The sequence below is a fragment of the Lynx rufus genome, unplaced genomic scaffold, assembly GCF_022079265.1.
Source record: "Lynx rufus isolate CCGP_SWC_20201006 ecotype Redwood Valley unplaced genomic scaffold, mLynRuf1.p SCAF_2, whole genome shotgun sequence".
NCBI classification, from domain to species: Eukaryota; Metazoa; Chordata; class Mammalia; order Carnivora; family Felidae; genus Lynx; species Lynx rufus.
The window spans coordinates 108,494,542-108,511,103 of NW_025814834.1; the positions used below are offsets into that span (position 1 = coordinate 108,494,542).

At 35.2% G+C, this 16,562-nt stretch overlaps 1 protein-coding gene across 1 annotated transcript; it reads right to left on the bottom strand.

Annotated features, from left to right (window-relative positions):
* Nucleotides 1–3,500: 3,500 nt before the first annotated feature.
* LOC124516010 (40S ribosomal protein S27-like) lies at nucleotides 3,501–3,743 on the bottom strand. Its single transcript, XM_047085123.1, has one exon. It carries the CDS (start codon nucleotides 3,741–3,743, stop codon nucleotides 3,501–3,503), a length of 243 nt encoding a protein of 80 aa, XP_046941079.1.
* Nucleotides 3,744–16,562: the final 12,819 nt, after the last annotated feature.

Below are 16,562 nucleotides of genomic sequence, written 5' to 3' on the forward strand. Positions count from 1 at the left end.
GTTGAGGGAAAAACAAAATATTCCAGGATAAACAACAAACTGAGGGAGTTTATTACCAATAGATCTGTCTTATGAGAAATAAGAGAAAAATCTTTTCGTTTGTAGTGAGAAGATACTAGACAATAACTCCAAGACATATGAAGATATAAACTCTCCAGTAAAAGTAAATACATACACAAATATAAAACTCAATGTTATTGTTGTTATGCTGTTACATTAGTCTTATATAGCATATCGTATTAAGGTAATTAATATTTCATTAATACTTTTTATTTTCTACAGGATTTAAAAGACAAATGCATGAAAACGTTTATATATCTGTGATATTAAGCACATGATGTATGAAGATATAATGTGTCGCATCAGTAACAAAAAACAAGGGAGGTTGGGAAATGGAGCTGTACAGAAGGAGAGTTTTTATATGAGGTTACACTTAAGTTAGCATCGATTCAAATTAGACAGTTTTAACTTTAGGGTGCTATATGTAATCCCCATGGCAACTGGAAAGAAAATATCTATAGAATATTCATGAAAAGAGATGAGAAGGGAATGTAAATGTATCACTACAGGATGTCAGCAAAATAGTGGACCAGGAAGCCCCAGGCCCTCTTTTCTCCATGCAAATACCAAACAAACAACATAAAGACCAAAGTAACTTTGTGGGAACACTAGCTATCAGTCAAGACACTGCAGCGCTTAAGTGATTGCCGAAATGTGACAAAGTCACTTTCAACATGGTTGGAAACTTTTGGCATTTTTGCTGTCTTCGGTCTCTCTCCATTCCCAGAAAAATGTGGCATGGCCACAGTCCCTGGCTCCTTCCTCAGGACGGAAATACAGAAATGAAACTTGCTTGCACATTCTGGTTTATTTAAGAACTGCCCAAGAGACTGGCTTCTCTCTCTCCTAACTTGGAGCACAGATGAGAATGGTGGCAGTTTGAATACCAGGATAAAGGCCACTAAAAACAAAGAAAGGCACTGAGGTATAAGAGACATGCAGGGAGACTGCATATTCATGCTTGCCTGGGGCAACAGAGTATAAGAAGAGGGATACAACAGAACACTTGAGGTTCTGAGAAGAAACAAAGGTAATAAATACTCTTAGGAAAATAAAGAGGTTTAAAAATAGCCATGCATACTAGAGAACAGTGGAGGGTGGGGGGGGGGGGGAGGGAAACAATGCATGCACAGATTCAGGGAAGATACATTCTGCACTACCCTTTGAAAGGATCCTGCACATTTATGACAGGCTGATTTGCGAAGGCCAGACTGCAAAGTTTGAGAAAAGTTGTTTTTCAAATGCCCAATTTTATACAAAATGTTGTAAGACTTACAAAGAAACAGGGAAATAACACCCACTTTTATAAACAAAATAAATCAGGAACTGACCCTAAGAAAATTCAACCTTCTGACTTACTTAATAAGGAATTTGAAAAACTTTCTTTAATATGCTTAGTAAGCTAAAAGAGAATAGAAACCGAACATATTAAAAATATACATATTAACAAAAAAATATAAGCAAAGAGATTGAAATTATTATTTTCTTTAATTTTTTTAAAAGTGTATTTATTTTTGAGAGACAGAGACAGAGTGCGCACAGAGAGGCAGAGAGAGAGAGGGAGACACAGATCTGATGCAGGCTCCAGGCTCTGAGCCATCAACACAGAGCGTAATGTGGGGCTCAAACTCACAAACCATGAAATCATAACCTGAGCCGAAGTCAGACACTCAAGGAACTGAGCCTCCAAGGAACCCCAAAATCATTTTTTAAAGCACCAAACCAAAATTCTGAAGATGAAAAGTATAATAACTATAACTTGAAAAAAATCATTAGAGGGGTTCAACAGCAGACTTAGAACACTTAGAATAACAAGTTGGGGATTGAGATCAGATCATTTGAAATCACTCAATCTGAGGAGCAATAGGAAAAAAAAAAGTGAACAGAACTAAGGGACATATATGGCACCATCAAGTTGACCTTCATATGTGTATATGAGTGTTGGAAGGAAAGAGCATGAAAAGGGCAGAGACCTCACTTGAAAAAATCATGGCTGAAAAATTTCCAAATTTGAAGAGACAAATACAAAAGTACAAATACCAGAAGCTAACAAAATGAAGGGAAGGAAAAAAAACACAGAGACTCACACTGAGACACATTGTAATCTAAATTGTCCGAAGTCAAAGTAGGGAAAGACGTGACTTGTCATATACAAAGGAAGCTCTACACTGTAATATGTTGACTTTTCAGCAGAGATCTTGCAGGTAGACTGTAGTAGGATGGAGTATTTATAGGACTGAAAGGAAATGGTAACAAAACCAATAGTTCCATATTTAGCAAAAGTGTCCTTCAAAATGATGGATAACTTAAGGCTTCCAGGGTAAATAAAATCTGAGATAGTTCATTACCAGTTTCCATTAAAGAGAGTTCTTGAGGTTGAAAAAAAGAGAGAGTAGACAGTACCTAGATACTGTATGAAAATATAAAGTTCTCTGATAAAGGTAAATATATGAACCAATGTAAAAACTGTATTGCTATACATTTCTTTTTAACTACACTTTTTTCATTCTCTCATAGAATTTCAAAGACAAACGTATACTAAATCATGTTAGATCTATATTAATGGGTACACGGTATATAAAGATGTATCTTGTGACATAAATAACAAAAAGTGGGAAGAAGCAGGAGTGTAAAAAGGTAAAGTTTTTAATGTGATTGAAATTAAGTTGTTATCAATTAAAATAGATTGCTACAACTTTAGGATGTTTTATGCAACCCCTTGGTGATCACAAAGAAAAATATATAGAATATATCACAGAAAATAATCTGAATACAGAGAAGGCAAAACTAGAAGAGAACAGGGACAAAAAAATCTATATATACATCATAAATAAAACAAAAAACAAAAGAGCAAGTCCTTCCCTATCATCAATTACTTTAAATTTAAGCAGATTAAACTCCCCAATTAATGGATATAGATTAGCAGAATGAATACATAAAACACAGTATGCACTATATAATATCTATAAGAAACTCACTTTTGATCTAAGGAAAAACATGGATTGAATATAAAATGATGGAAAAAAAGATATTCCATGAATGTTGTGACCAAACAAAAATAGGAGTAGCTATATTAATATTTGAAAATGAAATTGAATAAAATCCTTTATAAATCACAAATTTGGTTATTACATAATGATGAAAGTGTAAATTCTTCAAAAGACACAACAATTGCAAACACATGTGCATCAAACACCAGAGCTCCTATATATCTGAGACGAACATTGGCACACGTTTAAGTGGAAACAGGAAGTTCTACAATAATGGTGGAAGACTCCTAATCCTGCTTTAAATAATGGAAAGAACAACCACAGGAGTTCGAAAAAGATAGGGAGGACATCAATGACATTATGAATAAGCTGGACCCAAAAGACATTTTTCTGTGTGTCCAAAATCTGTTTATTGGGATAGCTTCCCACCCATTTTGACTTAGGGCACTTTTAGTGCTGCTTCCATCTGAAGGACCATCCTTCTCTCAGCCTTCCTTTTCCTCCTGTAGGCTGGCAAAGGACAGTGGAACAGCCCACACACAAAGCTACCATGTGTGCCTGGCTAAAGACGGTGATGATTTTGCATTTCATGTCCATGAAGTAAGGGTTAGGGTTCCACACCAGGCGTTTCTTCTTGTGTTTCCTCTTCTCGTCCTCTGGGGATGGGTGGAGGAGGTACTTCACAAGCGACATGTTCTTGTGGGGAGGTCATCACTGCCAGAAGTCCTGGACATAAAAGACATTTAGAGAACACTGCATGTGATGGCAGTGGATTAAACAGTTTTCTCAAATAACATGGAATATCCTGTATGATAGACCATACGTGTAGTCGCAAAACAATTCTTAATAATTTACAAACTTTGAAATAAAACCAAGTATCTTTCTAATCAAAATGGAATTAAATTAAAAATTGATAGCAGAAGGAAAAACTGAAGGTCTGAACAGATTTGGAAATTAAACAATATACCCTTAAACAATGATTCCGAGAAGACATCATAAGGAATTTAGAAAATGAGAAAAATGAATATGAAAGCTCAATGTAATAAAATTTATGGGATGCAATGAAAATCAGTTCTGATAAGGGGCATGTATAGCTATGAGTGCTTGTATTAAAAAAGAACAAAGATATTGAAACCAACAACCTAAATGTTTATCTTAAGAAACTAGAAAATAAGAATGTACTATATCTGAGATTAGCAAAAAGAATACAAAATACTGATAGCAGAGATAACCAGAATAGAGATTAGAAATATAAATAAAACTAAGAGTTAGTTTTTCAGAAAGATTGACAAAATTAATAACCCATCAGCTGCACTAAAAAAGAAACAGAGAAGATTTAAATAAATTAAAAAATTGTCAGAATACTATGAACAACTGTATACTGAAAAATTAGAAAATCTAAATTAAATGGATACATTCTGGGCAAAGTGCAACCTATCAAGACTGAATCCTGAAGAAATAGAAAGTATGACACACCTAAAACTAGTAAGGAATTGAATCAGTAAGCAAAACCCCCAAATAATAAAAAGCTGAAAACCAGCAGTTATTACTGGTAAATTCTACCAAACATTAAAAAGAAAATAAACAGCAATATTCTTCAAATTCTTGCAAAAAAAAAAATGAGGAAGAGGGAACACTTCCAAACTAACTCTATGAGGTCAGCATTTGCCTGATACTAAAGCAGGACAAAACACTATTAGAAAGTAGAACTATAGACCATTATCTCTGATGCATATTGATGTAAAAATCCTGAAATAAATACTAGTAAAGATAATCTAATAGAACTTAAAAGGGCCGTATACCACAACCTAATGTGATTCATTCTCGTAATGCAAGGATGGTTCAACATATGAAAATCAATCGATGCAAAAATTACATTAACAAAATGAAGAATAAAATCACATGTGATTATCTCACTGATGTAATAAAAGCATCTGAAAAAAATTCAATAATCTTTCATGAAGAAAGCAGTAAAACGAACAGTTATATATATCTATATCTATATATCTACATATCTATATATATGTATATATATATAAAGACACCAGAATTTTTTAATGGTCATATATTAAAAGTTCACAGCTCATCTCAGACTCAATGATGCAAAACTGATAATTTTTCCTCTCTTAGCAAAATAAGACAAAGATACTCACTTTCACAATTTTGAGTCAACATTTTCTAGCTAGAGTCCTAGCTAGAAAAAAAGGCAAGGAAAAAAAAAGTAAAAATGAATCCATGTTGGAAAAGAAGTAAAATTGTCTCCTTTCACAAATGGCATGATCTTATATGTATAAAACACTAATTAGTGCACAAAATAATGTCAGATGTAATAAAAAGTGCAGTCAAGCTTGAAGATATAAAATCAGTACACAAAGACTAGTCATATTTCTGTATAATAACAATGTGCCACTTGAAAACTAATTAAGGAAACAATTACATTTAATATAGATCCATAAAGCATTAAATACTTAGAAATAAACTTAACCAAGGAGATGAAAAGTTATATGCAGAAAACTAAAAACATGTTGTTGGAATAAATTAAAGAAGATGCAAATTAATGGAAAAACATCCCATGTATATGGAATGGAAAACTTAATAGCGGTATGATGGCAATAGTATCCGATACAATCTCTGTCAAATACAATCCATATCAAAATCCCTATGATGTTTTCAATACAATCCCTATCGAAATTCCAAGATGTTTTTCCCCAGATGTGGAAAAATCCATTTCATCCAACAAGGGACACTGAATAGCCAAACTATCTTGAAAAAGAGAAACAAAGTTGGAGATCTCACTTTTTTTAACTTCAGAACTTATTACAAAGCTACAGTAATAAAAATAGCGTGGTATTGGCTTGGAGACAGGTGAGGTAGATGAGACCAGCGAAGTAGAATATAATCAGAAATAAATCTTCACATGGTCAAATGATTTTCAACAATGGTGCCAAAACCTTTCATTCAGAGAGGACAAAAAAAATGGTGTTGGGAAACTTGATGTCCACATGCAAAATAAATGAAGTTAGACCTTTCTTTTACACTATATGCAAATATGAATCCAAAATGGATCAAAGACCTAAGTGTAACACCTGAAACTATAAACTCAGAAAAAATCGCAGGGGAAAAGCTTCATGATATTGGATGTGGGAATGATTTACTGGATATGCCACTAAGCACCAGAAAAATGAAAATAGATGAACTGAATGACATAACATCTAAAACTTCTGTACATCAAAGCACACAATCAACATAATTAAAAACAACCCATGAAATTTGCAAAATATTTGCAAATCATATATATAATAAGGGATTCATATCTAGAATATATAAAGAATTCCTCTGCTTTATCAACAAAAAACAAACAAACCAAGTAAAAAAAAGGGGGGCTATTTTTTAGATAGGGTATTTGGATAGACTTTTCAACAAAAATACATACAAATGACCAAAAAATCAAATGAAAATATGCTCAACATCATTAATTATTAGGAAAATATAAATCAAAACTATAGTCAGATAGCACCTTACACCTATTAGAATGGCTGTTCTCAAGAAAGAAAAGAAGAAAGAACAGAAATGTTAGCAGGATGTGGAGAAACTGGAACTCCTGTGTACTGCTGTTTTGGAAAAAAATAACAGTGCAGCCATCATGAAAAACAATGCGGTGGTTCCTCCAAATATTTAAAATAGAATCACCACGTGATTTAGCAATTCAACTTCTGGGCATATACCCATAAGATTTGAGAGCAAGTGTCAAAGAGATATTTGTACGTTCATGTCTGTAGCAGGACTATTCACAACAGCCACAATGTGGAACCAGCTTAAATGACATCATCAGGTAAATAGAAACACAAAACAAGGAAACAAGGTATATACTTACAATGGAATGTTATTCTGCCTTAAAATGATGGGAACTTTGACACATGCTACAATATAGATGAATTTTGAAGACATTGTGTTAAGTAAAATAAGCCAGTCACAAAAAGATGGAAAAAAAAAAAAGACATTCTGTATGCTTGCACGTGTATGAGGTACCTAGAGCAGCAGCATTTCCAGATACAAAATGTGAAAGGGTTACTGCCGGAGATGAAAGAAATGGAGAGTGTGGGTTTAATGGATATAGTGTTTCTACTTGGAACAATGAAAATTTTCTGAAAATAGATAGTGGTGATAAGCGTATAGCATTGTAAATGCACTTAATGCCAGTGAATTATTTTTTTTAAATAGGATATTTTGAGAAAGACTTTATTTTATTTTTTAAGTTTATTCATTTCTTTTGAGAGAGAGACAGAGAGAGAGACAGAGAGAGAGAGAGAGAGAGAGAGAGAGAGAGAGAATCCTAAGTAGGCTCCACACTGTTAGTGCAGAGCCCAAAGCAGGATTTGATCTCAGGAGCCATGAGATCATGACCTGAGCTTAAGTCAAGAGTCAAATGCTTAACAGATTGAGCTACTGAGACACCCCAATACCAGTGAATTCTTAAAATGATATGAGGGTATATTTTATTTTTTATATATAAATGAAGGAAGTAAAAGAAGGAAGGAAGGAAGGAAGGAAGGAAGGAAGGGAGGAAGGAAGGGAGGAAGGGAAGGAAGGAGGGAGGCAGAGAAAAGAGAGAGAGGGAGGGAGAGTAGAGGGAGAGAAAGAGGAATACCTTGCTTGTATCCCAAGTAATCTTTAAATTATATAAAGTCTTTAAAAAGTAACAAACTTCCACAGCCTCATTTTCTGGTTTTAAAAATATCTCATTTTTGAGGCATCGGGGTATGGCTCAGTCGGTTAAGCATAGACTCTTCATTTTGGCTCAGTTCATGATCTCACAGTTCCTGAGATAGAGCCCTAAGTCGAGCCCTTGCTGACAGCGTGGAAACTGCTTGGGATTTTCTCTCTTCCTCTCTCTTTGCTTCTCCCACACTCATGTTCTCTGTCTCCCTCCCTCTCTCTCTCTCTCTCTCAAAATAAATAAAAAATACCTAATTTTTAAGTGTGTTTAAATCTTATACCAAATATCTAATTTATCCATCGTCACTCTAACAAACAAAATCAATTGTTTCAAGGAAACTTTGTGGGAACTTACAAATATAAAATAGCATAATATATATATATATATATATATATATATATATATATATATATATATCTGTGTTTTTAGGATTGTATGCAGCTTGATGCAGGTAACGTATTTCGTACTTTCTTCTGTCACTTGATGTAACAGTGCAGTTGATATAGCTACCATTATTTAGTTGTTTTGAATTTCATTTGGTCTGGATTAGTTCACTAAATACTAACTGGAATAAAAATAACCTAGAGAACCCAAACTACTAGAACCTTATCTGCTTCTAGGTTTTAATTTAATAACAGATTTTACTTAAAAAAATCTTCAGGAAGAGTCTAGCCTCTACAGCTATGCGATCATTAAAAATTGAGGGTTTCCAGGGATGAACAGAAAAAGCACTTGGATATTCCAATATTCCCAGGACTAGTGCTATGGTAATACTGTGGGTGTCATTGAAACTATACAGAAAGAAATTATATGTATATATGTATGTATGTATGTATATATGTATGTATGTATGTATACATACATACATACATAGTCTTCCAAAATACATATACAAATACAAATACATACATATATGTATGTATGTATGTATACATACATACATATATACATACATATATAGTTAGTTAGTTAGTCTTCCAAAACTCAAAAGCACTGAACCAAATGGGAACCTAAAATAAGTGGAATAATATTGTAGCCTCCAAACAGCAGATTTACCAAAGTCAACAGGAATCTCTATGGGGTAACCATGGTGAATAATTTGCCAGCAGCACTCAGAGCCATTAAATGTATCAAATGTGTGGATGGCTTCTTAAAGTTATTGTTTATTTTAATTAAGGCACAACTGCCCAAATTTTGATTGAAGCAAACTCATTTGTAATATTTGCATCTTATTCCTGGAATATTTTAGCTTTCTATTGTCACTGTTTACATGAAATGCACTGTAATATAAATGACTTTCATAAAAGTTGCCAACTTCCAACCACCTGCTGTGTACTGATAGCAGTAGCAACAATTCTGCTGTGGCAAAGTGATATTCAGTTGCAATATCTACTGTTGGATCCACAAATTGTTCTCTTAGGTTATGTGGTTTGTTTGAATAAGATCATATTTACCAATCCTCTGCTCTCTTTCAGTCTTCCTGGTATTATCTCCTTTGGTTGATTCTGCCAAGGTATGGGCAAGCAGAAAGGTGACCTTGGTTGGAACCCTCATTGCCCTGCACTTCACAGGGGAACAGCCACTGAAAAGTGTAAAGTTTGCAGAGTTCCAGGAAACAGAACCAAGGAAAGAAAGTTCAGTGTAATATGGAAATGACCTGCTGCCACTTCAGCCATTTCTGTGCTATTGGGGCAGCGATGTCTCATTGCAGTGCTTGGAGTTGTACCAGCGCTGATAGACTAGGGCACCCAAAAGAAAGGGTTTAAGAGTCCCCACAGTTAATCTGGTGCAAGGAAGTACTAGCGTGGATAACAGATATTTTCTCTATATACTAGGACATGTTGCTATGATGCAAACATTTTGACACAAGTTTTTCATTGGTGATCAGATGGCAGCAGTTAAATTCTATATGCCCAGAGGGACCCAGAATCCAGTATACGTGGTTTAAAGAATCCATGAATATGTGCCTAGTTGTATGTGGGTGGTCGTTGGGGACTGTGGGCAAATGGGCAGCACTGCCCTGTTTCCAAGACACGGCCACCGCCAGCTATTGCCCATGGCTGCCATGTTACAGTAGGAGCCTGCATTTCAGGTTATCTGGTGTTTATGATTTCTTCTCATGCATCATCAACTACTTTACAGTTTAAATAAAATATTCCAGACTCCCAAGCCAGAGAGGGCAAGGCAACCTGGTGAGGCAGCTGGAGATCTATCTTTATGGGCACAGAGCAAAATAGACAACAGGTGATGTATAGGCTGGACTGGAGGGGGTGGGGCTACAAATATTTTAAAAAAAAACAGCAAATACTGTTTTTTCATTCCTTTAAATGACATTGGGCACTTTGTAAAATGTTTATTTATTTATTTTTGAGAAGAAGAGAGTGCAGGCACACGTGCATGAGTGGGGGGAGGGGCAGAAAGAGAGCAAGAATATCAAGCAGGCTCCACGCCTTCAGCATGGAGCCCAGAGCAGGACTGGATCTCAGGAGCCACGAGATCATGACTTGAGCCAATATCAAGTCCTATGCTTAACCAACTGAGCCACTCAGGCATTCCTTATACTTTGTGCTTTTGATCTCCACATTATCACATTGCATGTTTGTTTTTTAGTCCACAACACAATCTTGACACAGGGATGGCTCTTTATTATTATTTTTTTCATTCTTTTTAGTTAATTCATTTATTTTTTCTTTCTTCTTCTTGAAGTATAAACTTAATTTGGATCCTACAAACTGACCCTCTTTTGGTTTCTTCTACTCCTATTATCTGTCCTGCTCAGGCTGTGTTAGATCTCCTCCTTCAAAGTTCAGTCTTGTCTGCCATGTTTTTGCTCTCACTCAAGTCCGATAGTCTCAAATATCATCTACATGCCCATTATCCCAGCCGTATATCTCCCTTCACCAATTATACCCCAAATGCTAAGATGTTAATCTCTTACCTACTCAGCAATTCTATTGGTTATCTCCAATGATCATCTCCAACTTAACATTTCAAAACCACTTTTAATGTTTACCCTAAGTTGGTCTACTCTCGTCTTCAGCACTTTACTAAATGGTACCACTATACACACACATACATACACATTGGACATGCATGTGCACACACTCACACACACACATGCAGACACACATACACACACACTTAGATACTTGTCTGTATTCTCCCACTAGAAGACAATCTACATGCATGCAGGCGGCTGTGTGAAGCCACACCCCTCAACAGGATCTCACACCAAGTTACTCCCATCTCATCTTTCTATCCCACTGCTTTTCTTCACTGCTCAAAAGTCATCTTGGCTTCACCTTTATTGATGTATACTATCTCCATTCAGAGATAAATTACTATTTATTTGTTCCTACACTAAATATATTTCCATCATTGAATGCCAAATTTCATTGCATTTCTCTTTTCCTATCCCTTCCAATATGGCATGCTGGCACAAGGCCTGGCCCATTTCAGTCAATCAGTAATTTTTTTGAATGAATAATTTTGCAGATAGGAGGCTAAAACATCTGCTGATAACATTAGCAAACACAAGAAGCACAGAGGTAAGTCGCATGACAGCTCTGATGGATGGAGATTGCTACCTGAATGTCTGTGCATAGGGCAGAGCAAACTCAATAAGAACAAAGGCAAGAACAGATTTATGGAGTCTCATTGGCCTGGTACCATAAAGCAAACACAGGCAAGGCAGACCTTTCTATTCCTGCACTTGTAACCCCTCTGGAGTCTCACAGCAGAGAAGATCAGTCTTTGAGACAAGTGCCCCTTGCAAACACCAGACTACTGAAAACACTTTGGTATTAATTATGCCTCCCTGAAAATGCAACACAAAGCATATGCCTGAGTGAGGCCTCTCCACATCAATGCTTCAAAATTAACAAAGGAACATCAATGTAGTGTGGTAGAAAAAGCATGGGCTTTGACCTGTAAACTGGGGCCTGAAATGCCAGTACAACTAAATCCTAGTTGTAGAACTTGAAAAAGTTGGTGAAAAATCTCTATATTCCAGTTCCCTTTTTATGAAGAGAAGGATAATGATAATTACCAATAGGTTCGCTATGAACATTCACTAAAATTGTGCATGTAAATAGCCTATTATGAAGATAGTACTACACAGTTTAACAAATTAAACCAGAATTTACTGCTCAATATGGATCATAATCATTACCGTGTGGATGCTTGCCAGGCTTGGCTCCTCCCACAGATGGAACATCCATTAACACGGCATGACAGTTTGCTCACAAAGACTTGATATTTTCTGAACACCTATTATGTGCAAGGTGCATGATTCAGGATGTGAGGCATATAAGAAGAAGCTCAGCCACAACTTTTAAAAGTCCCAGGTATCTATGAACAACACACATACAGACATATACATAAATATGTCATAAACGATAAAATTTATTTTGTAATTATTGACTGTGCCATATAAGATGGAGACTATATTTATATATCATAAAATTAACAATATAATTCATTTTATTCATAATTGCTCTGAACCTGCATCATAACAGGTAACATGCTAACATCTGAGGATGCATAAGTCATAGCCATTGGTCTGAAGGAACTGATTAAATTTCCTCATTCAAGTTGGCAGCATGAAAATACAATCTTTACTTGTGTTTCAGGATCCCATTATGATAAAGAACCATACAAAAAAAGAATTATCTGTGACAGCATAGGCTGTGTGGTCAATTGATTAATGACACCCTCTACCCCAAATCAATGATGCTCACATTCTAATCCTTGGAACCTGTGGATATGTTACCCTAAACAGCAGAAGTGACTTTGCCGATGTGATTAACGTAAGGACATTGAGATGGGGAGACTGTCCTGAATTACTAATGTGGACCCAGTGGAATCACGAGTCCTTAGAAGGAGGCAAACATGTCAGACAGGGATGACAACATAATGATGGAAACAGTGGTCAGAGAGAAAGTTGAAGATGCTATGATTCTGGGTTTGAAGGTGAAGGGACCGTGAGCCAAGCAGTGCACACAGCCTGGAAAGGCTTCAAGAGACGAAAATGTGGACTGTCTTCTAGAACCTTCAGGAAGAACATGGTTCTGCCAACACCTCAACTTTAGCCCTCTGAAAGCCATTTCAGATTCCTGATTTTTAAAATTATAAGATAATGGATTTGTGTATGTAATTCACTAAGTTTGCTGTGTGTGTAATTCACTAAGTTTGTTCACTAAATTTACTGTAGCAGCAATAAGCAACTAATGTAGATATATATAGGGCTCTTCAGTGAATTAGATACTTCATGATATTAAAATGTTAAAAGTAATTGGAAACACACTAACCGGTGACATAGTGAGGAAAGTTCCAACCCAATTTATCACCTGGTGGGAATCAGAGTTGGTTTCAGAGGAAGCAAGAGTGGGGCCATAATGAAAAGTAACCTAAAGCTATGAAGGCAATTCAAAGACAATGGACTCAACAGTGAAGAAGATAAGTTATTAAATAGAAGTTGTTACCCAAAACTTCTTTCACAACAACCAAGTATCACCATGGAACATGAAAACAATCCAAAGATAACAAAAAGTAAGGGAGAATAATTGATTCTCAAGGAAGCAGAGACAACTGAATGAGCATAAACAAAGAAACCACAAACACACACACACATGAATAACTTCACCGATATTTCAGAGGGCTTTGAAAAATGTTTGCTTCTACTGAATGAGAACAATCAGAAAATTTAAAGAAAGGAGTCTGGATGAGTATACATATGTGGGAAGATCAATTACTTGTAGATAAAGTTGGGGGAAAACTATGAAGTTAAAAAAAGGTAAAAATGACAGGAATTTTGGAACAATTAAAATATAAGTAAATAAACTAGCTCTTAACATCCTTCTACAGAAAGTTCCATAAATGTCCCAAAAATAAAAGAAAAGAAGAGAAGAAGAAGAAGAAAATATCAAGCAAACATTTCCCAGCGATGGAGAGAAACATGAGGCTTCTTATGGAGAAAATCTCAGTAAGTACCAAATAGGAAAATTATAAAAGAACTTCTACCTACACGAAGATTAAACAGAAGATTCTACAAATGTTCAGAGAAATCAGAAGTAAGAAAGAAAGAGAAAGAGACAGAGAGAAGGTAAAGGGGAGAGGGAAAGAAGGGAGGGAGGAAGGAAGAAAGTATTAACAATTGATGTTAACTTCTTCCTTAACGATCTTGAATGCCAGAAATAAAATAGCCTTCAACGTACTTGAGGGAAATATTTTGAATGTACTATCCCAATACCATGATAAAACATTAGTTAACTTTGGTAAGGCAAAAATATAGTCATATTCAGACTTGAAAGTATTCACAAAGTGTATTTTTATGCACATTTTCTAAAGAAATTTAAAACAAAACAAAAATCAACAAAATAGTGCCAAAACCAAGAAAAAGATAGACTTCCATGGAAAATGAAGGGTAGAACTTATTCAAAAATCCATCCGGAGAGAGGGCAGAATGAAAACTAATCGGTGGGCTTAGAAAACAGAAGGTCCACAGGAGATCAGGAGATCACTGAGTGATAAGAAACTCTCCAATAAGAATGAACTAAGTGGAATTCAGATATATAAGAAGCTAGATCATCTGTAATGATACAGTAACAGTGACATAATTTCTCTCTAACAAAATTTGATTAAAAAAATAGAAGAAACTTTAGAAAAACTCCTGAACTGTACAAGAAATGGACAATCTGACCATAAAACTAACTATATCAGTCTACAGAGGGAGAAGACAAGAGTTAACTATGGTCACAGAATAGACTGAAAGTTTCACTCTAAAGACATAGTTGACAGAATTTAGAAAGATGTAGCGGAGGAGAAAAATATAATAAAGTGTTTATATTCCTATTGCATTGGCAAGTAGTGATCAAAAGATACACCTCAAAGATCTAAAATATCTGAAAGAAATGTTTCAGTATATGCTTTAAATTTACTGTAATTGCAGAAATTTAAAATGATACTAAAACAATACTGGGAAAGGTGGTGTTGAAGGGCAACATAAATGAACTAAATATCCATTTTTTTATTGTATATCCAGAAGTATTATATCAGTTTGATGAGTTAAAAAATAATTGTATATGTTTATGTAGAATTATACCAGTGACCTTGAGTTAAAGATCAGAAATGGTAAAATGTGGTGGCTTCTGAGGAGACACAGGGTTGGGGTAGAGAGGGATCCTCTAAGTTTCTCCCCTTTCTTTGAAACATGCTATTAAAACATCCAAACATGCATTCGCATACATTAAACTGATAAGAATTATTCCCACTATGGTTTCAAATAATGATTTTCAAATCATTGATGTCATGGGCTCATTTTCCTGGTGCTCTACCCAATATTAATTCTTCCCTTACTTCATGCTGATGAATACCTAACTGTCTCTCCACTTACCGCCTATACCCAGTTAAAAAAGAACTCCAAAAACCAATTAAACAAATGATATTAGCTGGTGCTGGGTGAGGAGACATGAACAAGTTGTATTTGGGTCAGGGGCTGGGACTTCTGTGAATATGTCACATTTGCAAATCACCATCTATTTATTTATTTTTCCTGCTAGGAAATACTATGGGCAAGTAGAAATAAAAGACTCTTCTTATGAACAGAAGGTAATTTGTAGTAGAAAGCCACATGCAAAAAAACAAAAAAAAATCACTGAGCAGAGGGGAGCCTGGGTGGCTCGGTAGATTAAGCAGTTAAGCATCTGGCTCTTGATTTCTGCTCAGGTTATGATCTCCCCACTGACAACATGGAGCTTGCTTGGGATTCTTTCTAACTTTTCTTCTTTTCTAATATAAGCAATTGGAGACAAATTTTCCCTTAAATATTGCTTTACCTGCCAGTTTTATTTTTCTACCAAACCCTTCTGAGCCATTATCTCAATACCTCTATTTCATTCAAGCCTAAGCAATCCCTAATTTTCTTCTAGTATCTTTAAATTTGCCTATTCTGAACACTTCATATAAATTGAATCATATAATATGTGGTACTTTGTGACTAGTTCCTTTGATTCAGCATAATGTTTTTCAGGTTCATCCGTGTCACAGTATGAAGCAGATATCCATTTTTTATTACTAAATAATATTCCATATCAAGGAAATGTTGGTTTTACTTAACCATTTATCAGAAAATGTATATTTGGGCTTGTTCCAGTTTTTTTGCTATTATGACTAATGTTTCTATGAACACTTGCATACAAAATTTTGTGTATACACGTTTCAATTTCCTTGAGTGTATACCTAGGGGGGAAATTGTTGGACAACATGGTAATTCTATGTTGAGCATCTGAAGAACTGCCAGATTATTTTCCAAAGTGGTTGCACCATTTTACATTTCTACCAACAGTATCTGAGGAATCCAATTTTTCCACCACCTTGCCAACATTTGTTTTCTGTCATTTTGATTATATCCATGCTAGCAGGAAGGAAGAGGTATCTCATAGTTTTGATCTGCAATTCCCTGATGACTAACGATGTTGAGCATCATTTCATGGCCTTATTGCCATTTTCATAGCTTCTCACATGGTGCATCTTAAAAATTGAATTTTTTTTTATTATTGAATTATGATAGCTCTTTATATATTCTAGATATAAGCCTGGTCAGATAGAAGATTTTTAAGAAATGTTCTTACATTCTTTGGTTTATCTTGTACTTGTCTTGATTGTGTCTTTTAAGAACACAAAACTTTTAAATTCTTTAAAAGTTATTTATTTATGTATAGAGACAACCAATGGGGGAGGGGCAAGGAGAGAGGGGGGCAGAGGATCTGTGCTGACAGCAGAGAGCCCAATGCAAG

Coding starts and splice junctions, on each gene's coding strand:
- LOC124516010 (XM_047085123.1), bottom strand. CDS start 3,743: ATGTCGCTTGTGAAGTACCTCCTCCACCCATCCCCAGAGGACGAGAAG.